General features: G+C 50.2%; 3 protein-coding genes across 4 annotated transcripts; all 3 read left to right on the top strand.

Moving 5' to 3' along the window:
- The first annotated feature begins 994 nt into the window (after window positions 1–994).
- On the top strand, window positions 995–7,959 carry COPS8 (COP9 signalosome subunit 8). The gene is made up of 8 exons (XM_054653073.2): window positions 995–1,152; window positions 1,974–2,044; window positions 2,786–2,834; window positions 2,995–3,127; window positions 3,945–4,052; window positions 4,712–4,774; window positions 5,887–5,928; window positions 6,577–7,959. Exons 1-8 carry the CDS (start codon window positions 1,075–1,077, stop codon window positions 6,654–6,656), a joined length of 624 nt encoding a protein of 207 aa, XP_054509048.1. The 5' UTR covers window positions 995–1,074; the 3' UTR covers window positions 6,657–7,959.
- Window positions 7,960–8,292: 333 nt separating this feature from the next.
- Window positions 8,293–14,512, top strand: LOC129133383 (uncharacterized). Its single transcript, XM_077181857.1, has 7 exons — window positions 8,293–9,808; window positions 10,032–12,111; window positions 12,355–12,860; window positions 13,045–13,193; window positions 13,451–13,598; window positions 13,807–14,050; window positions 14,493–14,512. Exons 2-7 carry the CDS (start codon window positions 11,994–11,996, stop codon window positions 14,510–14,512), a joined length of 1,185 nt encoding a protein of 394 aa, XP_077037972.1. The 5' UTR covers window positions 8,293–9,808; window positions 10,032–11,993.
- A 161-nt stretch (window positions 14,513–14,673) lies between these two features.
- LOC129133391 (maestro heat-like repeat-containing protein family member 6) lies at window positions 14,674–18,245 on the top strand. 2 transcript variants are annotated; one of them, XM_077180916.1, is made up of 7 exons: window positions 14,674–14,916; window positions 15,149–15,325; window positions 15,457–15,612; window positions 15,772–15,873; window positions 16,241–16,343; window positions 16,474–16,530; window positions 17,891–18,245. In XM_077180916.1, exons 1-7 carry the CDS (start codon window positions 14,821–14,823, stop codon window positions 17,896–17,898), a joined length of 699 nt encoding a protein of 232 aa, XP_077037031.1. In that variant the 5' UTR covers window positions 14,674–14,820; the 3' UTR covers window positions 17,899–18,245. The 2 variants fall into 2 exon arrangements, with proteins under 2 accessions (XP_077037031.1, XP_077037032.1); XM_077180917.1 differs by lacking the exon at window positions 15,149–15,325.
- The last annotated feature ends 6,756 nt before the right edge of the window (window positions 18,246–25,001 follow it).

Raw genomic sequence — 25,001 nt, 5'->3', positions numbered from 1 at the left:
TATATATGGGAGCTGTGTCAGGGGAGGTTAGGCTGGATGTTGGGATAAAGGCTGAGCTCCAAACAGGTTCCCCAGGGAATGGTGACATTCCCAAGGCTGCCAGGGCCTAAGGAATGTTTAGACAAGGCAAAATCTGGGATTGCTGGGGTGTCTGTGCAGGTCCTGGGGTTGGACTTGACGATCCTTGTGAGTTAATTCAGGATATTCCATGGTCCTGTCTCCAGCAGCAAGCAGGGGGTTTTACAGGAAACAAAGATAAAGGAACCCACCTGTAAAAACTACTTCTAAATCCCACCATAAACAGGCACAGAGCTGTAAATGGCCTCACTGAGGATGGGGAGCCATGGAAAGGCGACGGCGAAGGGGTAGTTCCACCTCTAAAATAGCACCAGTGCTGTTAAAGTGCTGTTTTAGCATATTGTGGGCTCTTTCATAGGATATAAAATATCTGTGCTTGCTGCCAGGGCCTAAGGATTGTTTGGAGAAGGCAAAGGCTGGGATTGCTGGGGTATCTGTGCAGGTCCTGGGGTGGGACTTGATGATCCTTGTGGGTTAACTCAGGATATTCCATGGTCCTGTCGCCTGCAGCAAGCAGGGGATTTTACAGGAAACAACGATAAGGGAATCCACCTGTAAAAACTACTTCTAAACCCCACCAGAAACAGGCACAGAGCTGAAAATGCAATTCTATCCCTTGAGAACAGCCCTTACGTACATGTAACACGCAATAAAGGATGGAAGGCGCCCGTCTCACACATGGCAAATACGCCCGTCTCACACATGACGAATACGGAGAAAAAGCCGAATGTATTGCACGCCAAGCACACTCATTTCTTTTTATGACGCAGAAAATTTGCTTATTACACAGAAAACAAATGGGTTTTTAACCACCGCCGCCCTCAGGCGCCGCGCGCCGCCCTCAGTCCCTCACGGACAGTGACCACGCCCCCATGGCTCAGGCCACGCCCCCTCGGTCCTCCAGGAGCACAGAGAGGCGGGCGGAAGGCGCTGAGGGCACGGCGGAAGTGACATCAGGGCGCGGGTGCCTGCAGCGGGCGGCGCCGTGAGGGGAAGATGCCGGTGGCGGTGATGGCCGAGAGCTCCGGGAGCTTCAGGCGGCTCCTGGAGCAGTGCGAGACGCAGGAGCTGGAGGTGCCGCGGGGCGGGGCTGGGTCTGTTTGTGTGTCTGTGTCGGTGCGTGGGCCTGTGAGTGAGCGGGGCAGCGCGCAGTGTTTGAACTGGCCCCTTGGGCTCGCCACGGAGCCTCTCAGAAAGTCGCAGGCTGCAGATAAATGGCTGTTTCTCTCTCTCTATATATATATATTCTCTATTTCGGAGGGAGTACGAGGGAGGGGGACTTTGTGGGTTTCAGTCCTTCTTGTGGCTGAGAAAAGGAAAATATTGATCAGGGGAGTGGAGCCCTGAGCCAGGCTCGGGGAATTACCCTCAGACCGAGCTTTACTGTGGCAGCTTTCACTGGAAGCTCCCTCCGTGCTGCTTTACGTTCTCTTGTCCCTCGATAAAAGGCCTGAAAATTGGAAATCTTTGCCGCTTTCGAAATTGTACCGCTATTTTTAATTGCTCGTTTATTTCCTCCTTGTGAGCTCTACTGAAGCGTGGCAGGGGCCAAAGCTTAGCTTGAGGTTTTTGGGAGGGGCAGAGAGGCTTTGCTGTGGTGGAGTGGCCTGAGCTGAAGGTAAACGAAGTCAGGGGTTAATTAATAGGGGTTAATTTAATTTCACTTTCAACAGCTGCAGCTTTCATGAGCATAGGAAGTTGAAAGATGTAGGCTTATTTATTCCCCCCCAAAAAATTGCACAGGTCTGTTACGTGATGTGAAAAAAAAAATTAAAGTAAAAATAAAAATCAGTCGTCTTGGAGTGTTCAGTTTACATAAAACTTGGCTTCCTGCTGCGTTTTGTATCACAGCCCTCTTTAAAATCTGCAGCCCTGTAATGTGTGTTTGTTTTCAGGCCCCTGGAGGGATTGCCACACCCCTGGTGTATGGCCAGCTGCTGGCTCTGTACCTGCTGCACAATGACATGTAAGTGGCTTGTCCCAGCCTGGGACACTGGCTGTGTCACCAGCACACTGGGAAGGGGCTCTGTGATTAATAAAAATGCTGGTTTTGCAAAGAAATAATGACAGTGCTCCTGGGGGATCGTGTCTCTTTCACTCCTTGATCTGACAGGAAAGCTGTTCTTTCCTGTGGGGAAATTTGGGAATAAAGTTCCTTCGGTGGTGAAATTGGCTCCTCTGGGAAGTGTTGAACATTTCAGAGTTTTGTTTTGTAGCTGTTCAGGGCTGTGTTTGTTTTGGGGGTGTTTTGGATTTGTTTGTTTGTTTTGGGTTGGATTTGTTCCTTCTGTTTAAATTCCAGCAGGATAAGTCTGGCCTGTCCCTGTTCAAAATGAGGGATGCTGTTGGCTTGAAGGAGCTAAATCTGCAGGAATTCCTGGGAATTTGCCCTGGGGAGGTTATTTCATGTCCCTGTGTGTACTTAATGCACTGAACTTGAGGTTTTAGGGAGAAGTTGCTTTCCCAGAGTGGTGTTAAATGAGGCAATTCGTGAACTGTTGGTTTTGTTACAGCAGTCCAGGGTTGTGTGCTGGAGGGCAGCTCTGCTTTCCCACCTCAGTATCCAATATTCCTTCCTGGAAATGATATTTTTAAAGCACTGAGAGTGTTCATCACAGCATCTGGGCAAACCTTGTGGTGTCTCTTTGCAGCATTTGGTGACTGAGAAGTATTTTTAATCTTTAATCTTTTTATTTATTTATTTTAGGAATAATGCACGTTATCTCTGGAAAAGAATCCCTCCTGCTATCAAATCTGTAAGTACTGGGCCAAATTCACCTCAGAAACCTGCTGGTTTTGTTGCACTGCTATGTTCCCTGAAAACCTGGGGGCGGAAATGGGTTTATGCATAAGGATTTTCTTCTGGATTAACACTGGAGTTTGGTTTTTGGTGTTTTTTTTTTTTGGTCACAACAGGCAAATGCTGAACTCGGTGCAGTTTGGTCAGTGGGACAAAGAATCTGGCAGAGGGACTTCCCAGGGATCTACACAGCAATCAGTGCACATCAGTGGTCTGAGACCATCCAGCCAATCATGGAAGCACTCAGAGGTACAGGCTGAGCTTCTGTGGGAGCAGGGAATTGCCTGGAATTATTTGTGTCTGCTCCAGCAGAAACAAATTGTTCATCATGAAAAATCAGGCCAACTGCTGCCAAGGTTTTGTGGGTTTTACTAAAAGGTTTCCAGGTGTTGGGTGTAAATTAAAAACTCTACAAAACCTTGAAGAAACAACTAAAGTGGTCTTAGTAGGATTTTGTTTCTGTGTATTCTTTGACACTGGATTTTCATAAACCATGTGGTTTGTTCTGTAAGAGCAGAACAGACCATAAATCACCCAGTTTTATCAGACTTCTCACCAGAAAACTTGGCTTGGCATTTCAGAACCTTGTAGGAGTTACAAGGTGGTTTTTCTGTGAAACGTTTTCCATCCTGTGCAATGGTACCATGCCGACTCTTGCTCCTACAGGGCAATGCAGACTGCTGAAAAGGGCTGTTCTGCAAAACAAGTTCTCTGGAGCTTGAGAAACAGCTGCTTTTTAGATGGCACTAATTATTAACTAATTGCTGGCACATTGCCAGCAGAGAATGCCATCAGCTGCTGAGTTCCCTGTGCTGCTGCTGGAGCCCAGGATGCTGCAGGCTGCACTTGGAGGTTCATTGCAGGCCCTGAAGGGGTTTGCCTTGGCAGAGAACAAGCTGTTGTCTCTTGCTGCTGACTGTGAGCTGTGGGAGGGGAGGGGGAGCTCCTGAAGCGCTCCCTTGAAGGTTGGTAGTGATTTTCCAAAGGTGGTGGAATTGAGGAAATGTTCTCAGGTGTCCCAGCTCTGGAGATGAGTCTCTGGTGTCCTGTGTTCCTCTCTCCCTAGATGCAACCAGGAGACGAGCCTTTGGACTGGTTTCCCAGGCTTACACATCCATAGTTGCAGATGATTTTGCAGCCTTTGTTGGCCTCCCTGTAGAAGAAGCTGTGAAAGGTACTTGGCATTATTCCCTGAGTGAATATACTGATGATCATGGCATTTACATTTTATACTGATGATCGTGGCATTTACATTCTCTGAAAAAATTCCTTCTCCCGGGAAGCTGAAAGGCAGAGAAAGAGGCCTCAGAGAAAAGGAAAACAATTCTTCTCTCATTTGCTTCTCCTGTGCTGTGCTCACATGTGGAATGTGTTTGGAGATTGTTTACCCACAGGTGATTGTTCCATTGGATTCTGCTGGGAGTTGTTTTGGCTCTTTGGCCAGTCAGGGCCAAGCTGTGTCAGGACTCACAAGTTTTCATTATCTTTTTAGCATTCAGTTAATATCCTTTCTGTATCCTTCAGTATAGTATTCTTTAATATAATATAGTATCATAAATTAATAAATTAGCCTCCTGAGAACATGGAGTCAGATGCATCATTTCCTCCCATCATCAGGGTTGCCAGCATTTACAGTAGATAATGAGCTCAGAGAGCTCTAAGTGATGATTAATAAAAATGTGTCTACAAATTCTGAGCCTCTTAAGTGACTGGGCAGTGATTAGAGGAAAAAAAATCTTGGTTCTGGATAATGGTTTGATTTTTTAAAAAATTATTTGCTGTTAATTATCACTCTTTATTCTCCCCTTCTGTATCTTACGAACGCCTTTCCAGGTGTGCTAGATCAGGGCTGGCAAGCAGACTTTGCAACTCGCATGGTGATGCCTAAAAAGCCAGGTAGGTGGAGCTGTTACTTCATGAAACATTCAGCATTTTCTAGGAAAGAGGTGTGAAGTTTGTAAGTACAGCTTTGCACAGGATTCTGTTAAATACTTTTTGGACACTCATGCTACACGTGAACACAGGGCATGTGTAAAATGTGAGGAAGTATAAAGTGGTGGGGTTGGTTTGGACTTACAGCAAGTAGTTTGGATTAAGCTAAATCCTCACATGAACTTGTTGAAACAAAAGCAGACAGGATGTGTTGGGATTGCTCCCTCTCCTCCTGCTGCTGGCTCTGCCTCTGTGCAAGAGAAACTGGATGACCTCAAATGGTCTTAATAAAGATGAGTAAAAGATATACCATCTTGAACCTGAGATTTCTTTTTCCTTCAGGAGAATTAGAACAGGGATTTAGTGAATCCTTGTGTTTTGAGGAGCTCCAGTTGTTGATATAATTTCCTTTGATTTAAAATCTAAATCTTCTCTTTTCTTCACTTTCATAGTGTTGATTACAGATTGTCTATTCCTGGAGACCATGGTCTGCAGAAATACTTGGCTTTTTTTTTTTTTTTTTTTTTTTTTTTTCTAAATCTGTATCTGGCTGTGGCAAAAATAAATATTAAGATGTAAAAGCAGGATGAAACAACTGTTCTTAAACTGCTCTGTGCAGCTCTGGCAGAAGGAGCCAAATTACAGCATATCCAAAAGGGCAGGACCTGTTAGACTAAGAAATGGCACTGTTTGTATGGGCAGAGATTTTGGGTTTTCAGTGCCCATAGTAAACAGGTGCCAGGTGTGGAAATTTACCCCTAAGGGGTGCAAAGCCAACCAGAGCCCTGAGACTTGAGCAGGTGGGGTTTTTGTGACCTGGCTGCCAAATGTGCAGAGCCTAAAAAACTTGCAGTTGCTTACATGTGGTTTTTATTCCAAAAGTGAGTGCAAGAACTGCTATTCAGGCAAAAGAGACTCTTTTGAAGCAGCTAAGCCTCGGGTATTCTGCTTCTTAGTTATAAAGTCAAGTGTGATGAATAAACAGGTTTAATTTTAATTAGCTTTTGATCCATGTTTTGTTGCATAGAACTGTTTAAAACTGTTCCACTGAGCTAATTTTGTATGCTTTTCTCCAGGTGTGCTGGAAGCTTCCTTTAACAGATTTATTCCTTCATCAGGTATTTTCGTTTGTATATAATGGATTTAGCTCAACCTGCACAAACAGTGTCAGCACTGAGTGGGAATTGAGTCCTAGAGAGGTGAATGTTCTCACTGGCCCCCCCAAAATAAAAAACAGAAGCCCACCCCAATCAGGTGCTATGTAAATGTGCTTCTCCCTCTGTCTCCTCACTCCCTCATGTTTTAAGCAGTGCCTGAGATTCCTGAGGTTCCCACTTTCACAGCAGAGCTCCTGTGTGTTCTGCTGGTCTAGTCACCCACCAGATCTGTTTGTTTGGAGTCTCCAGGATGGCAGCTTGCAAGGAAAGGAGCAACCAGAGAGCTCCAAGAGCTTCCTTCTCAGGGCAGAATACTGTCAGCCCTCATTACTCAGACTGCAGTGTGTGCAGAGAAATTCTGGAGGCTGCTGACAAGTGGAACTTGTTGCAGCAGTTGTTGTGGTTAGTAACTCCTGGAGCACTGAATGGTGCAGATAACAGGAATTGTGTCAGCTGTGCAGGGAGGAGATACAGTTAAGATCTGTCCCCAGAAGGCTGTTGAAAGTCAGATGCATTTAATTTGTTTTCCCTTACTGTTGTGATGGATGGTACTGCTGGTGGATTTGCTTTCTAAATTTCATTAATGACCCATTTGTTTTTTCTTTGTAGAACCTGCTCCAGTCCCACCAATTCCCAATGAGCAGCAGTTGGCCAGATTGACTGACTATGTGGCTTTCCTGGAAAACTGATCACCTTGCTCCTGTGTTCAGAACAACTTGGGAATCCTGCATACTGACAGTTTTAGATCTAAGATTTATTTTATTCTGTTTTATTCTGTTAAATGTTGCAGCGTCCCCCACTCAAAAGTGTGAAGTATCCAGTGTATGTCAGCCCCACTCCTGTTTTGCCAAAGCCCTGCTAGCAGTAAAACAATCCTTTAACTCTTGCAATATTTATTCAGTAGGTACACAGCACACACAGCAGTATTACATAGTCTTTTTTTGTTTAATTGACTCAAAGCAGGACCGTTTTCAGGTGTGTTAGAAATGGAGAAGAAACAGTTCTCTGGTGAGTACTGCAGTGCTTATCACAGGTCTGTTGCATGTTGAACTAGAGGACAGAGAGTGGAAGACTGCCCAGCCTGTATGTACAGAGAAAAAAATATTTTGATGAAAATGGAAGAAAACAATTTTGCAGTAACTCTCTTGCAAATATTTTTGTGGCATACTTAAAATTGATTTTTTTTTTTCTTGTTCTTCCTAGATTGTTAAATCTACTTCTTGTTCTGATGTGAGAAATTTCACATCAGGCATATTTTTACAGCAGAATATTTGTTTAACAAAGACAAATCTACACTTTGAGGAAGTATTTTGACTTTTGAAAGGTTTTATTTGAGTGACTTAGGACACCAGATGTTTTCCTGGGTAACCCTACACCTTGAGATCTATCATGTCTTGCTCCCTTTCACTACGCTGGGCCAGGATCTGCAAGAAATAACAATTCTTACCTGTCTTTCAGCTTTCTGGGTTACTTTTGCAGTGACTGGAGAGGAGTTTCAAGGTTAGAGCAGGAGCAGAGTCCAGCTGGGAGGGGATGATGCACTGTGCTGCAGCGTCAGTTTGAAGAGCAATTCTCTGTCAGAGCGATGCTCTGTTAATCTTGGAGCTGAGAGTGGGTTTTGGCAGCAAACACGAATTCTCTTGCCGTTTGTGTTACGTTGGTGAAAAGGCTGTGGAGGAAGAGTGGAGCTTTAAAAGGCAGTGCATGTCTCCATTTACTTCCCCCTCCTTTCTGAAATCCTATCCAGAGGTTCCATGGAAGCTGGCGAGTGTGCCCTTGTGTTGTGATTGTTTTTCCAGTGTGCACTGCCTACTGTACATTCTCTTGGTGAGGGAGTGTTAGCAGGGAGGAATTACAAACTCTGCTCTTGCTGCCTTGAGAGCTCCCTTGATATGTAAACACTTTCTCAAAATGATTATTTATTTGAAACCCACCTAAGACTTGGATTGCTAAATTTTTCTTCAGTGATATTAAAGAACATGTTTACACTGACCTTGTGCACTTAAGTTTTTAAATTTTCTGCAGAATAAAGGTCTGGATTGGTGAGTTTTTAAAATTAATTCTTACTGGCCTAATTTGGAGAGGGCTAGTTAAAGATTACTGCAATATTTTATGCCTCCATAGCTTTGTGTGCAGCAATTGTATGGTGGTGTATTAAAAAACACTGGCACCCCTCAGATGTCTTAAAATATTCCTTGGTGTAAAGTGTTTGAACAGCTCAGTGAAAATTTCCCTTCTGTGTATGTATTGTACCTGTCTGCACTTGTTGGTAGCACACAACCCTGCTTGAGGAAATGAAAGTTAGACATAATTAAAGGATTATTAGGTACTCAGTGAATGGTAGTAGGAGAGGAGCAATGTGGACACTGGCAGTCTGTGTCTGTCTCAAATCTAGTATCAAATTATGTCAAATACAGTAAGATTGACCCTGTCCTGTTCTGACAAGTTGATAACTGATTTCTGGTCTGCTGTAAATTTTAAGGTGTATTTTAGCTTTGGGTAAGGCATTAACTTATAACGTGCCTTGAATACTGTGTTCCCAGACACACTTTTTGCCTTGTGCTACTTTGGAATCCAAGCTATTTCACCTGGATTTCATCCTCATTGCCTTTATCCTGGTTTTTGGTTCACAAATACCTTACTTCAGATGAGCAGCTTTGTGCTTCCCTGTCCAGAGCCCTACCTTGGGAAACACTGTGTGAAATATTTCCTGAAGTGACATCTTCAGGCATTTGAATCCTCACCTGGCCTGCACTCATAGGAAGTGCACTCCCTATTCTTCTGCACTAAGAGGAAGTATTTTTGTGCTTGTATTTGCTGTTTTAATTGAAGCAATTGGTGTGGGTTTTGGAGTTCTTCCAAGTACAGTGCTGAGTGGGAGTACCTTTGAGTTAAGAAACCATTAGGAATTCAGTTGGGAGCAAAGGTTTGGGAAGGATTTGGAAAAAAGGAACTCAATTTCAGTTTTCCATTTCATCTGCATCCCACACTTAATGGAACATAGTTTCTTGGCATTTTATTATCCTCTCCTATATGGATCAGCAGTGCTCATTTACCCACAGTTCCAGTCTCTGTAAGGAAAGCTCCTTGAGCTCCAAGGTGGTTGAACCAGGAGAAACAGGGTGGGGAAGCAGAAGAGCTGGGTATCCCTCCCTGCTGAAGATCCACATGGAAATCTGTGGGCTTTAATGAGAAATCCTGACAAGCTTTCCAGTATTTCATTGGAGCTGCCAGTAATGCAGTGAAGAAAATGAAAGCAGAATGTGCATGTACAAGAGAAGTCTCAGCAGGCTTTGCAGGAGAGCGGTCTGGATGTGCTCTGTGTTTCAGCCTGGGCTATGCACAAGACAGTAGGGGACATCTGGAAGGAGTCCTTGGGTGAGTGGTTGGTTCTCCCTGCAGGAGTTGGCTGGACTGTCACTCAGACACCACTCTGGTGTGTTCTTCTCCTAGGAAGGACTCTCTGGGCTGGCTGCCGTGGCAAAAAAAAGCCAAACAATCCCAAACAAACCCAAAAGACAAGCTTTTCTGTTTAATGTCAAACAAATTTTTGTAATTGACACTCAACAGACCATGTGAAGGCAAATGAGTTACTGTTTGGAGATGGTAAGTAGATTTCCAAATATTTTACCTTCTCAGGTCATGCCAATTGACTTGAGAAGTTTGTAACTTTATTTTTGTTTGTAACTACTTGAACAAAGGGAAGTAATGTGCATTCCTGGTTTCCTGAATTTAGGGTTATTAAATGCTGGATTCTTCTGTGCCTTCACAGCAAAGAACCTCAGGTTTGGAATGGCCAGGCAGTCTCGCACAACTGGGTGTAAATAAAGTCAGAGAACAGGTAAAGCTTTAGGAATCCAGATGCTCCAGATCAATTCCAAAGCAGGAAATGTGGATATCTCTTGAATGTGCTCTCATGTAATCAAAGTATAAGACTGGGAAGGAAGGGAGATTTTGAGCAGTAGGAACCCAATTTGGTTCTGCCATGCGAGTCTCGTTACACAAGGATAAATAATAGAAACAGTGCTGAATTGTGACCAGCGTCTTACTTTGTGTTGTAACAGCCCCTCAAAGCTGAGGTTGGTGTAAAAATGTGCAATGAGAATCCACATGATGTGACAAGGCTGGTAGATCAGTGACTCTACTGAGACCCAACTTTGGCCTCTGATCCACAAGGAAGGACACACTCAGGTCTCAGGTGTTTGAGAGCTGATGGATATTTGAGGTATGGAACATGTTCTATTGCTTTGTCTTTTGAAGCAGCATTGAGCCCTGTGTCAGGTAGCACATACCAGCTCTGAGAGCTATCCTGAGCTTTACAAAGTGAGAAGGATGATGATGACACCACACTGTGCTTTCCTATGCTAATTGGGATCTATGTTTAGACTGAGTTTAAGAATTAACACATGGGACTTAAGTACCACACGCATGGAAAGTCTCACTCTGTAAGTCAAACCTGCGGCAAAACAAAGGGAACCATATTCAGTTCAAACATTTTACTGGGTTCCAACTTGGTGTGTGTTACACTTTGAGCCTGGCACTGCAGCTGATACAAGGTAAATTAATTACTCAGCCTGCCTTGTCCTTGAAAGAGTTAATACTTGGAAACAACTTGACGCTTTTAGTATTTATACTTTCAAAAATTACTTGGCTGCATAAGTATTAATTGCTCCCAGATATTTAATGCTGTTTCTGTGGTAAATCACTACAGCAAATGGGTTCAGCCTTGATCTGATGGGTCAGCAGTGCTGAAGAAGTAGCAGATCCTGAGTAAAAGTAGGGACTCCAGTGGCTGAGGTTCAGGGGTGCAGGGAAGCTCTTTAGTGTCCCCTGAGGCGATGCCCAGCTCACAAGCTCAGGCTTTGCTGCTAGAAGATCCTTCTTCACTCTTGCTGGAGGCCATTGCCTACCAATGCATGGCCTTCCATTGTTTCTGGATCAAGTCTGGTGGACCTGTGGGCTACAAGTCTCCCCCGTGCGCATCTGACAGCAGAAAAGAGCAGGACATGGCTGCTCCTTCAGGGGGCTGGCACCATCATCAGAGACACAGAACAGCTTCTCCTCCCAGAGTTATCCCTATCCTCTGCACTTCCCCACGTGTCTGCCTCGATGTTCACTGCGGAATTTCCCTATTTCTGACCATCCATTGCCATGCTCAGCAGGAACTGGCTATGTTTGGACATGACCTGCCAAAGCCAGACACAGAGCAACTGGAGCCTAGAATATCAGAGGCTGGGCTGATCTTTTTTTCCAGAAAGCAAGAAGAACAGTTGAAAGAGCACAAGGAAACTTAACAATGTCTCTACAGGACACGAAAATCAGTGTTGCCCAGCCACATGTGGTGGTAGAAAGTTTACATCAGTGGGGACTCTGCCACAGCTGCTGCTGTCAGCGCTGCCCAGGCCCCAGGGCTCAGAGCAGCATTCGTGCCTGGGCCCACACGTTCCCTGTGCGTGTCACACTGGCGGGTTTAGGATGGCCATGGGCCGGGACGTGTCCCAAGGAGGCCGTGCCAGCTTCCCTGGATGGCCCCGGGCCCTTCCTGGCGCAGCTGTGTCGGCAGCCCTGGGGGCTCCTTCTGCTGCCCTGAGCCCGCAGAGCAGGGCAGCGTTTGCTGATGCTCTGAGCCCTTCCTAAAGATCCTGTGGGGCTGCCTTAGACACCTGGGGCCAGGCATTCCTTCCAGCCTGGGCCACTTTGGCTGGGCTGGGGGCAGGCGGCAGTGTGTGCAAGGGCCCTGGGTGGCACGCTGCAGCACGGTCACCGTGCCATGGAATGGAACTGCGTGTCGAAGGGCCCTTTGTGACACGTGGTGACATAGGAGCTGGCTGTGACAAGAGCAGGCCACAGTGCTCGGAGCACGCGACGGGACAGGACAAGACAGAGCGGTGCCGTGAGGAGCCCCCGCACAGTGCGCTCGTTCTTGTCCCACCCGGAGCTTTTCCGAGGCGTTGTTCCTGAAGCTGAGCTCATGGGAAGACTGCAAGCTTTGGTAGCCCGTGGTCTTCCTGAGGCCAGACTCTGGAATGGCAGGCACATTCCTTAACATCTTCAAAGTCTTCAGACAGAAAACAAAGAGAAGCCCTGAAGTTACCACAGCACAACAGCTGGAAAAACCAGAGCAGATCCAGACACTGAAGGATGGTGAGTGGCAGAGCTCGGCCACAGGGCTGATGGCTGCAGCCAGCTTGGCCCCATCCCATCCCATCCCCTGGGGACATGCCCACGGACAGGATAGAACAGGGGCTGGGCAGACACCCTGCAGTGGCCGTGCTCCATCCCCTGGGCGATCCTGGGGCTCTCCCTGCCTGGGGAGCACAGGGCTGGGCTGTGTTCTCCGGCCTCTCCCGCAGCCCCTCAGCTCTGGCTGTGCTCGCTCTTTGCCAGGTGCAGCCCTGGACAAGACACAAGAGCAGGAACCCGGCCCTGGCCGCTTCCACCGAACCCTGAAGGTACCTGCAGCCACCCCCACCTGGGCTGGGCCTGCTGTCCCTGCTCAGCCGAGCACCACACTTGGAGCATGCCATGCAACGTCCCTGCCTTCCCTGTCCTTTGTTCTGCTGCAGAGGTTCCGGAAATTCCTGCACATTTGGCGTAGAAACTCCAGAACCAAAGCAGCTGAGGTCCCAGCCCAGCCTGACTCCACACTGACCAAGTTCCAGGTAAAGCCTCACGCCAGCCCTGAATGGACAGCACACTCAGGAAATAATGCAATGAATTATCAAAGAATGAAGGCTGTTCACATGGCAATGACTGAGAGCATGGCCATCAGAAACACTGACAGCAGAATGACTCAGGGCATCACAAACACTGGCACCAGGCCTGTTCCCACTGCGATTTGTGCTCCTACTATGGATTTTTTTGAGGACAGTGCTGTTCCTTCTCAGCAGCAGGTAAGCAGCCTGGGGCCAGGCCTGGAGGCCTGCCAGGACCGTGTGTCCCCTCAAGCCATGGTCACTCGGCCCCCTCAGCCTTTGAGTCCAGCACAGTGTGGCAGGAAGGGAAACACTTCTTGGGGGAAGCTGGGCAAGTTGCTGCCTTGGACAGCACTCAAAATCTCCCCCATGCCTCCTCCAGGTGCCAGCCATTGTAAGGAACATTCACCAGAGGCTGGTGTCCCATGGCACTGTGGATGCCAGGCTGCAAAGTGACATTGTGAAGCTGGCTGAAAAGCACCCTGTGGACGTGGTGCTGACCCTCCTGCGCTGTGCCCCAACGTGTGACAGGTATGGGGCCCACGTGCCTGCACAGCTCAGGGCTCACCAGCCTTTAGGGCCCACTGCCCTGCACAGCCTGTGCTATGGGCTCTGCCAGACAGGCAGAGAGGTCCAGCACCCTGGGGCCCCTCTGTTTCCCGAGCCTGCTGCCAATGCTCCCTCCCTGCCCCTCAGGGCACCGGGGCTCTGTCACCTGGGCCCCCAGAGCTGCACAGGGCATGGTACTGGGACTGAGATGCCCCTGACACAGAGCTCTGATCCCACAGAGCTGCTACAATGATATGGAGAACCATTGGCTCGTCACAAGTAACAATGGAGAAAGTGCTGCCAACACTGGTCCGGGTGATGGAGGATTGGCCACTGCACAGCACATGCACCTCTGATAGGGATGACACAAATGTTTCTGCCCTGGCTGTGAGTTTCTGGAACTGGGCTCTGCTTGCCCCTTGGTCACCTCCCCAGCAGCTCTCCATCCTCTCCATGCCTCAGGCGCTGGGCTGAACTCTGGGCTAGGGGCAGGCTCAGGGGGCACCAGGCCCACTGCTCCTCCTGCATCTGCCCTTGGGCCCTGCCCCATGGACACCTCGGCACTGAGCGCTGTCTTGGGCTGCTTCTTTTGCAGGCAACTCTGGTGATCTGGGTGATTGTCCAGGTGCCTCAGTACCATGAGGCAACGATTCATTCTTTCTACCCTCTGTTTGTGGCTCTGCTCTTCCATGTTGCCATCACCACACAGCAGATGCCACCAGAGGGAGTCGATACCTTCTGGAGAGCATGCCAGGAGGAGCACCACCTTCCCAGCAAGCTTAACAGGTCCCAGTCCTCCTGGCCTTCCCATGCTCTTGTGGCCAGGGCCAGTGCTCCCAGTGTGACCTGGGCTTTGCTCTGCACACAGGTTTGCAGTGCAGGCCATGAAGGCTCTGCTCTACCTACTGCGCTGTGACAAAGAGGTGATGTCTGTGGAGCGCAAGTGTGGCTGGGACACGCTGCTGTGTGCTCACACCCAGCACTATGCCATGGGTCTGCTGGCCAGGTGAGACCCCCTGCTCCCCACAGCCCCTGGAATTTGTGCCTGTTACCCTGTGCCCCACTCAGTCCCTGTGGTCATGGGCGAGAGAGCCTCGTCACTGAGGGACGGCCAAGGAGACTGGAAAAGGCTGGGAGAGGAGGGTGCCCAGAAGGGGCCACCTCCCAGAGCACCCACATGCCCTCCAGGGATGCTGGGGAAAGACCAGACCTCTGTGAGTCAGTCCTGGGAGAGGTTTGCCCCCCCACCTCAGAGTCTTGGTGCCTTTTTCCCCCTGCCAGGGAGATGCATTATGCCTTGATCCCCCTGTGTTCCCATGTTGCATATTGCCTTCTCCTGCTGCTCAGCAGTGAAAAGCCAAGGTGGGATCTGCCCTTGCTGGCATCCCTTGTGGAGGTGAGCCTCAAGGCCAGCACTGCCTGGCTGAGCTGCCTCCCAGCTCTCTGCCCTCTCATAGGCACAGCTGCCAGGACGGTGCCCGTGCCCTGTGCTGCTGCCTGGGCCCAGCCCTGTGTGCTTCTGAGCTCCTGCTGGCCAGCTCCCCTGTCACCGCCCTGTGCCTTTCAGGTCCTCCAGTGCCTGGACTTGAGGAAATGTGCTCTCACTGTCATGAAGATCATGTCAAGTTGCCTGCAGAGCAAGTGCAGGGAGACGTGTCGCCTGGCACTCGGAGGCCTCGTGGTGCTCAGCAAGGATCCCTCGATGGTGAGAAGGGGGCAGTGGCTGAAGCTGCGCTGTGGAAAGCAGCCCCTTGGGCTGGCAGGGCTTCAGGAGCTGAGGCAGCTGCTCTCAGCTCTCCTGCCTCACCTGCCCCAGTGCTTTGGGTCAGGCCTTTGGCCTGTGGGCCCTGCAGTCGCAGGGTGGGCTTGCAGTGCCAGGGCGGTGGTGGCGGTGCAGGCGTCCATGGCTTCCCAGCGCTGCCTTGTGTTCCACACAGGCCAAACCTCTACGCAGCGTGTCTCGAAGCCTTCTGAAGCTTCTGGGTGATGCAGATGGAGAGGTGGTCAGCATGTCCCTCTCTCTGTTCAAGAAGATGCTCCAGAAAAAACATCTCCTGATATCTAGCATTTCTGCCCCAAAGCTGGCTGAGGCACTCCTGCCACTCTTTGACAATGTAAGGCTCTGTGTCCCCAGCCATAGGCACTTGCTGCTGACCAGAAATTTTGTGCTCTCTGGATTTTCAGCTGTTTGCCCAGGAGTACAGGATATTTGATGCTTAAGTATTTTCCTCCTCCTTTCCTCCAGGACAACAGCCAAGTGCAGGTGCTCTCCATTTACCTCTTCCGCAAGATGATGGAGTTGGTAGTGGATGAGGGAAAAAAGCCCTTGAAGACAATTGTGAACCAGAGCCTGCTCCCCCTCTTCTTGCACTGCCATGAGGAGAACCAACACGTGGCAGAGGTGAGGTTTTCTGTGATGCTGCTGGATCCCTGGCAGGGGGCTTGGCTGCCTCGTGCCCTGGCACCTCATGGACTGCAGCCTCCTCCAGGACTTGGCACAGGGATGTGATTCCGGTGCCCTGGGCTGTGGGGCCATCTCTGGGTCTCTGCTGCTCTCCAGGCCTCTCGGGAAACGCTGCATTGTGCGGCCGGGTTCTTGGAGAAGACAGATCTCCAGAGGGTGATGAAGACGGAGCAGCCGTTGAAAATTGATGAGTGCCTGGTAAGGAAGGCCTGCAAACCCCAGCCTCAGCCTGGAAAAAGCCCCTGAGGGCGGTGCTCAGTGTGCTGGGCTGGCAGCTGTGCCTCTGCACGCTGATGCGGCCAGAGGCCGCGCGTGCTCTTCTCCAGGCTCCCGTGGGCCCCAGCCGGGTGCCCATGGAGCCCCGGCCCGGCGGGGCTGCGGGCCGGCACGGCGGCTCCCCGGGCAGCAGCCGGCCCTCTGCCCCCTGCCCTCGGGAGCCCTTGGCCAGCGGCTGCTGGCCGCGCCTCAGGCCTGTGCGGCCAGGGGAGGCCGGGGCCGGGCGCAGGCAGCGCCCGGCCCAGGGGCTGAGCCCGCGCCAACTCTTCCCTCCTGCCGCTCTCTGCAGCTGGCAGAGGACAGGAGCAGAGCGGCCCAGCACCTGCGCCGGGCCCTGCGCTACCTGCGGAGCCCACAGGAGCCCCTGCGAGAGGCGGCCGTCAGATTCATAGGTGAGCCACGAGCCCGGGCTCCCTCCCGGCCCAGCCCGCCGCAGCTCGGCCCCAGCCCCGCCTGCTGCCCCGGCAGCGCCGCTGGCAGGGAGCTGTGCCGCTGGGGCCGTGACAGGCTCTGTGTTCACAGGCAGCGCCGGGCGGTGCCGCAGGGGGAAGAGGGAAGAGCTCCGGGCCCACAGTCAGGGTGAGTGAGGACACCGGGCTGACAGCGGGGACTGCCCGGGACAGCTGCATTGCCCCGGCACGGAGCTGCAGTCCCTGGCCCGGCTGCGGCGGCCTTCGCTCCCTGTGTGGATGAGGGATGGCCTGGGCAGAGCACAGCGAGCGATTTCAGGGACAGTGGTGGGGGGGATTCATGGCCAGCGTCCTGCGGCTGATCCCGTTTGCCCCCTCCTCTCTTCTGGCCGATGCAAGAGCTGAGTGGGACAGCCCTGTGTAGTGGTTTTGGTTCACTAATTGATGATTTCCTGGCCAATGTTCCAATTAGTGTGGTAAGTTCCTTGCTGGTTAATCACCAGTTCATCCAGTAGAATGTAGTTAATAATTTTCTGTGTGAGATAGGATTAGGAGAAAGGCAAAGCAGGCTCCAAACTTTAAAAGGGTATGAAGAAAAATTTATTAACAGTAACTAAAAGAAGGAGTAATAAGAATCAGAACAAAACCTTCAGAACATTTCTCCTCCCCCTACAACTTTTTCTTTCCCACTGACAATGCAAAGGGACAAAACCAAAATTTTGAGTCACTTTACTACCTCTAGAATAGTCTCTCTTCTGCTCACTTAAGGAGAAAAGTCCCTCTTGTTAATGTTATGGAGATTTTCCACAAGAAAGCAGTTCTCTCGTGGCTCTCAATTTCCATGAACAGCAGCCACACTGCAGGGAAATCTGCAATTCTGAAATCGCTCCCATTTTCCACAAGCTTTTCCCACAGCTGTGTTTCTGTGCCGTGTCAACTTATGGGGTACTGTTCTAAAGATCAGCTGTTCAAAGGCAAAGGTTCTCTTTATCTATCTCTAAAATCATCTTCCATCTCTAGCAAGAGCAATCTTCTGTTCCTGGGGGCACAGGATCTTCATCACTCTTCTCTCCGTCTCTGTTCAAACTTGTCCTAGAATCATACCTTCATGTCTTATAGAGAAAAAAGTGTCCTTCTCCCTATATTTTCAAGAGGATTTCAGCCTAAAACTAAAGGCATCTCCTCCTCCCTCCCATCTGGGACTTGACTTCTTCACTGACCTCAGCCAGGCCTAGGCTGGGTCAGCTGTGTTACCTCTTTGTCGGCCACAAGGGAAAAGAGAAAGTTCCCAAGTTTATTTTGTTTGTAACATGTGTTTTTCACAGAGGCTTTCATGTACAGCTTTCCTGATTATCAGTTCCCAAAACCAACCCTTGATTGGTTTCCTATCAGACACGGAGGAACCTGCCAGCAGCCTCTCCCAAAACATCATGTCCGTGATGCACAAACCAGCACACAGTGGCAGGAGCGTCTCCTAGGATTCCTGCAGTTGTGGGTGCTGACTGTGGCTCTCTTCCTCTCTGTTCCAGCCATTTAAGTCCCAAGGAAAGACACTAGTCCATCCCACTGTAACCTGGATATTCACAGCCGATTTGCCAGAAGAGCTGAAGAATTAGGTGCCTCTTCAGGATCCGGTGAACCAGTTTCCCAAGAACAGCACCAGGAGACACTGAAGAGCAAACCAACTCCCACTGCCACTGGAGCTCCAGGCACAGCTGATGACTGGCACAGCTGAGCCTGTGAGAAGCTCCCGTAGCTCCTGCCGTCACCCTGCCTGTTGACAGCTCCCTCCCTCCAGCCCTCAGACCCTGCCCATTCCCTTTTCTTACCTCCCAGCTCATCCCTTTGCTTCGCTTTTCATTAATAAACAGTTTGGCTTTTTCACTTTGCCTGCATCTCTGTGGAGCTGAAGCAAATCCGGGACCCCGGGACACACATGCCCCTGCTGCCGTTCTCTGCCACGCTGTGTTTTGTGCACAGACCCAGAGGAACTGGGGCAGGTCAGGCTGGAAAGGTCCCTGTGCTGAAGGTGCAGTTCCAGAGCACCGTGCAGTTCCACATCTTGCTGAGCACACTGAAGGCCAGCAGTGGGACAAGGAGCCTGTGTGTGTCAGCACCAAAGTTGTGTCTAAGGCCCTGCCATATATGGTCCCCTGTTGTGCACATCAACGAGATAATGAATAAAACCAGGTTCAAAAACGCTCCTGGAAAGGCAAGATCCCGATTTTAGCAGCTTTTCCCACCTCCACATTGCAGGAATTCATGGGTCTGCTGGATAGGGAATGTTCATCCCAAATTTTCTGCCCACTTCTCTAGGAACACTCTAATGACAGTGGTGATGTGGTGATTCAGTCTTCTGAGGTTTTTTGGGATATTTTTTGGGGATTTCAGGGGGCTGGGATCCAAGGAGAGAGCAGGACAAAATCCAGATCCGGAAAATCCCATATAGCACTGGAAATGAGGAGAACTCAGTGGAAACAAGCACAAAGGAACTGGAAAAAAAAGTTTTTAAGAGGAAAAAATGGGGAAAAAGAAGGATAAAATTCCAAATTAATCCACTTGTGAAGAATAACCTGGAGGCACAATAGGAGAAATTCCAACACAACAGGTTACCAGGGCCTGGGAGGGCCCAAGTTTTTTTATTTTATTCAGGACCATTTTAGAGGGTTTTTTAAATGTTACTGGATTTTTTTCAAAGAGAATCCTACTTTTCCTTTTTGAATGGACTGGAAGTTGCCTCCTGTTCGTGCTGTGCTGGTTTTGTCCATCTTCATTCCTGAATTAAAAATTAAAAAATAAAAAAAACAGGAAAAGGATTTCAAAAAAGGAGAAATTTTAATATTAATAAGAATAATATTAATAACAATAAAGTAGTAATAACAATTGTAATAAATAAGTTTCAAGATTCTGAATATTTCTTTGTAGATTTTTTGGGAAATGAAAGTTTAGTGTTTTATTTTACAATTCAGAAAACTTTATTTTGCTATGTGTTATCCTGGAGATAAAAACTGCTTTGGTTTCATGGGTTGTTTGGTTTCTTCCCTTGAGTTGCTGGGAATTTTTAGGGTTGAAAATTAAAAGATGTTGAAAATTTTAAAAAAGGGTGGAGAGAAAGAAAAAAAAGGGGAAAGCAGGGAAAAAAGTAAAAAACAAGGGAAATTCTCTTAAAAATATAAAAAGCAAGCAAAGTATGAACAGTTACACTTTGTTTCCAATGTGCGCCTGAGTGCCTTGATTTTTCCATGTTTTTTGGTGCAGTCCTGAGTTGTAGAGTTGTCCGGACAGGATGCTGAGCTTGGTGGAGATTGTGGAGCTGCCGGAGCCATTCCCAGTTTTCCTTCCCACCTGTAGTATCCAATGCCATCACACATGTGTCCGTTTTGGAGCACCAAAGGTGCCATTTTTATAAATTCCCAACGCCCAGAATGACATGATTCCATGGGAATTTGTGAGGGGAACTGCAGGATTCCAAATTCCCCATGCCCAGAATGCTGTTATTCCATGGATTGCCAGTGTTGATGGGAAGTTGTGAGGGGAAACAAATGACTCTAAACTCCCAACCCCTAGAATGCTGTTATTCCATGGTATTCCAGTGTTGCCACCAAATGCAACCCTGGACCATCAAATCCAAATTTTAACCAATAAGTCCAACTGTTCACCACCAAATCCAGCCTCGGACCTTCAAGTCCAAACTCTTTCAAATACAAACTTTGACGGGATGGGATGGGATGGGATGGGATGGGATGGGATGGGATGGGATGGGACCAAGCTGGCTGCAGCCATCAGCACTTTGGCCCAGCTCTGCCATTCACTCTCCTGCAGTGGCTCAATGGCACCACCTCTTCAGTCTCCACTGCTGGGTCAGGTTCAGGCTCTTCTTCCTGCTCCTCCGCCCAGGCTATCTTGGCACTCTCGGGGGACTCTGCTCCCTAACTTTTTCATCCCTGTTCCATCCTGTCCATGGGAGTGTCCCTAGGGGATGGGATGGGTGTCAATAGGTGTTAATGGTGCTAATCTGGCTGCAGGCACCAGCCCTGTGGCCAAGCTCTGCCACTCACCCTCCTGCAGCACCTGGATCGGCACAACCTCCTCGGTCACCAGTGCTGCGTCAGGTTCAGGCTCTTCTTCCTGCTCCTCCACCGAGGCCAGCTTGGGCACTGTCAGGAGTCACTGCTCCATGTCACTGATTGGAATAATGGCTAATTGCAAGACAAATGCCTCCGGAAGGCGACGGGCCACCAAGGCCTGCAGCCCTGCCAAGAGGTCAGCTTCAGGAACAATGCCTCAGAAAAGCTCCGGGTGGGACACGAACGAACGCGCTGTGCGGGGGCTCCTCACGGCACCGCTCTGTCCCGTCCTGTCCCGTCGCGTGCTCCGAGCACTGTGGCCTGCTCTTGTCACCACCAGCTCCTTTGTCACCACACATCACAAAAGGCCCTTGGACACTCTGTCCCATTCCATTCCACGGTGACCGTGCTGCAGTGTGCCAGCCAGGGCCCTTGCACACACTGCCGCCTGCCCTGGGGCCGCCCCCAGCCCAGCTAAAGTGGCCCAGGCTGGAAGGAATGCCTGGCCCCAGGTGTCTAAGGCAGCCCCACAGGATCTTTAGGAAGGGCTCAGAGCATCAGCAAATGCTGCCCTGCTCTGCGGGCTCAGGGCAGCAGAAGGAGCCCCCAGGGCTGCCGACGCAGCCGCGCTGGGAAGGGCCCGGGGCCTTCCAGGGAAGCTGGCACGGCCTCCTTGGGACACGTCCCGGCCCGTGGCCATCCTAAACCCGCGGGTGTGACACGCACAAGGAACGTGTGGGCCCGGGCACGAATGCTGCTCTGAGCCCTGGGGCCCGGGCAGCGCTGACAGCAGCAGCTGTGGCAGAGTCCCCGCCCAAGCAGAGCTGCCACCCCCCGAGTCCTGGCAGCGCTGGTGCCCATCTCCTGCCCCAGGGACCTGTACCCCCGGGGGGCTTCTGTGCCACAGGGAGCCAAAGCACACCTGCATTGGGGGCTGATGGCCGGAGCACCTGGAGCAACTGCTGCCAACACTTGGTCTCTTTCAGAAGCTCTTACTCCGTGCTGGAATTATTTTCTCATTCTTCACTGCCTTCTCCCTTCCTCTGCCCCTCTGCCAAATGCAACGGGCCTCAAGGACTGAAAGGAGCACAGAGAGCCAAAGGTGACACTCGCAACTTCCTCACTGGGAGCTCCCTGGGAAGCACTTTCCTTGAGAAGCAAGCCCCTTTCGTCCAAAGGTGTTTCCCCAAATGTGCAGCTTTCCTGGGGAGCATCAACACACCCTTAAGAAACGCTGGCAAGGCTGAATGACTTCAGGTCCTTTCAGGACAGCCACTCCAGCTCTAGCTCCTTGTTGCCTTCTTGTGAAGGCCGCGATGACCTGGTTTCAGAGTCTGGCACTTCGATCTCCTTCGTGGGATCCCTTGTGGCCAATAACGGACGCTGACACCAATGTGGTGGACGGTTAAAGGCCTTTATTGAGGGGTCTTAAGGGTATTTATGGACTAAGGGGTCTCTCTACGTCAGACAGGGGTTTGGCTATACTTTCTAGGGTTAGTATGGAGTGGAAAGTTATTGGCATGCATAGGTTAGGGGGGCTACACGTCTGGCTACATTCCAAGGGTGATCCTTACCTATGGGGAGGGGGGTAGAAGGATTCCTGTAATTTTCCGTTACAGCCCGAAATCTTCCGAACGCCTGTCCCTGGCCTACCACACTTCCCCCCCCTCTTTCACAAATGAATGAGGTAGTCTTATACATAGGCACTAAAATGAGGTAGGAAGTTGAGATCTGACTAGGGAAAAGGGCCTTGGGAAACCTGAGTAAGTTTCTGCCAGGCAAGTCTCTCGTGACTGGCAGCGTTCCCTGTTGAGTTCACAGGAATTGTGGCTGTCCCACGAACAGGATGTTAGCCCGTTCTAGGCGGGCCTGAACGAATGAGACTAGCTTGTTCAGCAGGCATGGCCCGAAGGTAATAGCTAAAAGCAGCATTGCCAATGGACCTATTAGGGTAGAAATTAGGGTGGTTAGCCATGGTGATTGATTGAACCAGGATTCGAACCAGTTCTGTTGGGCTTCCCTGTCTTTCTGTCTCTGAGCCAGTCTGTTTCGGAGTTCTGCCATGGAGTCTCTAACGACTCCTGTGTGGTCAGCGTAGAAACAGCATTCCTCTTTCAAGGCAGCACACAGGCCCCCTTGCTGCATGAACAGGAGATCCAGTCCTTGCCTGTTCTGCAGGACCACTTCTGAGAGTGAAGAAACTGACTTTTCTAGAAAGGAAATGGATTTCTCGATCCTCTGCAGGTCCTCATCGATGGTCATCTGCAGCTGGGACAGTCCTTGGTGTTGAGTTGCTAGGGCTGAGACACCTGTTGCCGTTCCAGCCGCTCCTAGGCCGAGCAGCATTGCGATAGTTATACCTGTTAATATTTCTCTCTTGTGGAGCCGGTTGTTATTTTCGGAAAGGTGATACACCTCTTCGTCTGAGTGGTACAGGATCCTAGGGATGATCAGAACTTGAACACAAAAATCGTTAGAGTTATCGAATTTGGCAAGAGACACGCAGGGACTTACTCCAGATCTCTGGCAAACCCACATCCCAGATGTGGATGGGACTACCCACTTATTATTCTTCCTGTCGGGCTCAACTACTTCGGTGCAGATGTCGCCTTTCCGCTTAGCTAGGGTTGCATTGCCGAAGCATCTGCCCTGACCTGTGACTTGACTCAGGGTAATTCCTTTGCAGGGTGTGTCCCATCTGCACTGGCGAGGGGCATCGGCTGTGGAATAGCTGAAGGGGGTATCTAAGGCGACTCCTTCGTAAAAGAGGGGTTTAACATCGTAGCAAAGCCAGCAGGAATCGGTTAAGTTAGGGTTAGATTCGTTCAGGGATAAAAAGGTAGCTTCTAACATGCGAAGGATTGGGTTCGAGCCTGAGCTGGCTGATTGGCCTATCTGGAAGGCTTCCTCATCGCCAGTCGGGACGTCGGTGACCCTTGTGGGTAAGGGTTTGGGGTAGGTCATGTTTCTCCCTTTCTGTGTGCTTTTGATCACTTTGTTGGGCCCAACTGCTCTGGGTGCTGACGGTGGGAGTCTGGTAATTCCCACATTCACCCACTTTCCTGACCCTTGGAGGACTACTGTCCATGCTTTGCCCACAGCCCAGCTAGGGTGATTCGGCTGCAAAACTGTCATGTTATAGTGAGTGCACTTCCAGAATTTGGGGACTTTATGTTGGTTCCGATAGAAACTTCCCTGGAGGAAGACGGGTGTTTTGCAGCCTGCGGGTGCCCAGGTGAACTGTAGGAATCTGTCGGGCTCTTGTGGGTCCCACCCAGGTCCTGACGGCCTGGCGTCTGTAACTATTGTTTCGCAGCCCCAGTGTCCACAGTATCCCCACCCTGGGCGATTGCAATAACTTTTTCCTGGGTTTGAGGCTGGGCACCAGTAGGATAGGTACATGTGTGTGGCGTGTGAAGAATGGGGGTCTACCTTTTGTTGTTCTGGAAACAGGTCGGTGATGTGAAGCACGAAGGATGGGGCGTTCGGCGTGGTGATGACTCTGAGCACCTTGTCACCAGCAACATGTTGCATGACCCACCTGAAGGGCTGATGAGGGTAGTAGTCTGGGCTGGCTTGTCCTCCGGCGACAAGCCCCAATAGCATAATCATACAGAAACACCGTGTTTGCTTGGGTCTCGCCCGTGTGGGTCTCTCAGGTGCTGTCTGGTGGCTCGGTGGACTGTCACTTTCCTCTGGGAGGGGAACGTACACATCCCGGGGACGGCCAATAAGCATGTCCTGTAAATAGAAACTCACAGTTCTTATCAGTCTTGTCCCGCCCTCTGTGAAGGTCGGGTTTGATTGACCTAAGTGGACACCACCTAATTTCGCCGTCCTTTTTGACAGCTGCGTACCCTCGTCCCATGAGCATCAACCTCCAGCCCTGTTCCCATTCACCTAGCTCATTTCTAATTGCAACCTGTGGGCCTTCCTCTAGAGCTCTGGTGGCCCAGTGTTTCTGGACGGGGCTGTTTGTTTCATCCCCCCTGGGAAACTGATTCAGTGCTAGCAAAGCGGTTGCTAGTGTGCGTGCCTGATCTCCCGGGGGAATAGAATTGGCAAAACCCTCTGCCTTTGCCAACACCTCCAGCCTGGTTTTCAGGGTCTGATTCGCCCGCTCTACTATGGCCTGCCTGGTACTGTTATACGGGATACCCTGTACTAATGTGATGCCCCATTTCGAGGCGAATTCTTGCACTGGTTTGGAGGTGAAATTGGAACCGTTGTCAGTTTTTATCTGCTTGGGGATGCCAAGCCACGCCATGGCTGTCAGCCAGTGCTGAATTGTGGCTTTAGAGTTAGTTTTGGGGTGCTGTGTGGCCACGATCATTCCGCTGAAAGTGTCCACCGTCACGGCAAGCCACGCTCGGGGCTTCAGCAGTTGACACAAGGTGAAGTCCGACTGCCAGATTTGTGAAGGCTTGAGACCTCTCGGGTTGATCCCACTGGTCCACAGGGGTGACTTCTGGCAGTGAGGACAGGTAGCCACCACATGCCTTGCATCCGCTGTTGAAATCCCGCATCTCTTCGCCAGGGCCTTGGCCCCGATATGGAGTGATTCATGCAGCTG

The sequence above is a fragment of the Agelaius phoeniceus genome, chromosome 7 (genome assembly GCF_051311805.1).
Source record: "Agelaius phoeniceus isolate bAgePho1 chromosome 7, bAgePho1.hap1, whole genome shotgun sequence".
Classification (NCBI taxonomy): Eukaryota; Metazoa; Chordata; class Aves; order Passeriformes; family Icteridae; genus Agelaius; species Agelaius phoeniceus.
This window is presented reverse-complemented; position numbering and strand designations above follow the sequence as displayed.

Excerpts from the sequence above, each read along its gene's own strand:
- LOC129133391 (XM_077180916.1), top strand. The coding sequence starts at position 14,821 with ATGAAGATCATGTCAAGTTGCCTGCAGAGCAAGTGCAGGGAGACGTGT. Across the intron at positions 15,326-15,456 it reads TCCTGCCACTCTTTGACAAT|GACAACAGCCAAGTGCAGGT; the intron begins GTAAGGCTCTGT and ends CCTTTCCTCCAG. Across the intron at positions 15,613-15,771 it reads AGAACCAACACGTGGCAGAG|GCCTCTCGGGAAACGCTGCA; the intron begins GTGAGGTTTTCT and ends GCTGCTCTCCAG.
- COPS8 (XM_054653073.2), top strand. The coding sequence starts at position 1,075 with ATGCCGGTGGCGGTGATGGCCGAGAGCTCCGGGAGCTTCAGGCGGCTC. Across the intron at positions 1,153-1,973 it reads GCGAGACGCAGGAGCTGGAG|GCCCCTGGAGGGATTGCCAC; the intron begins GTGCCGCGGGGC and ends GTTTGTTTTCAG. Across the intron at positions 2,045-2,785 it reads TACCTGCTGCACAATGACAT|GAATAATGCACGTTATCTCT; the intron begins GTAAGTGGCTTG and ends TATTTATTTTAG.
- LOC129133383 (XM_077181857.1), top strand. The coding sequence starts at position 11,994 with ATGGCAGGCACATTCCTTAACATCTTCAAAGTCTTCAGACAGAAAACA. Across the intron at positions 12,112-12,354 it reads GATCCAGACACTGAAGGATG|GTGCAGCCCTGGACAAGACA; the intron begins GTGAGTGGCAGA and ends GCTCTTTGCCAG. Across the intron at positions 13,194-13,450 it reads TGTGCCCCAACGTGTGACAG|AGCTGCTACAATGATATGGA; the intron begins GTATGGGGCCCA and ends CTGATCCCACAG.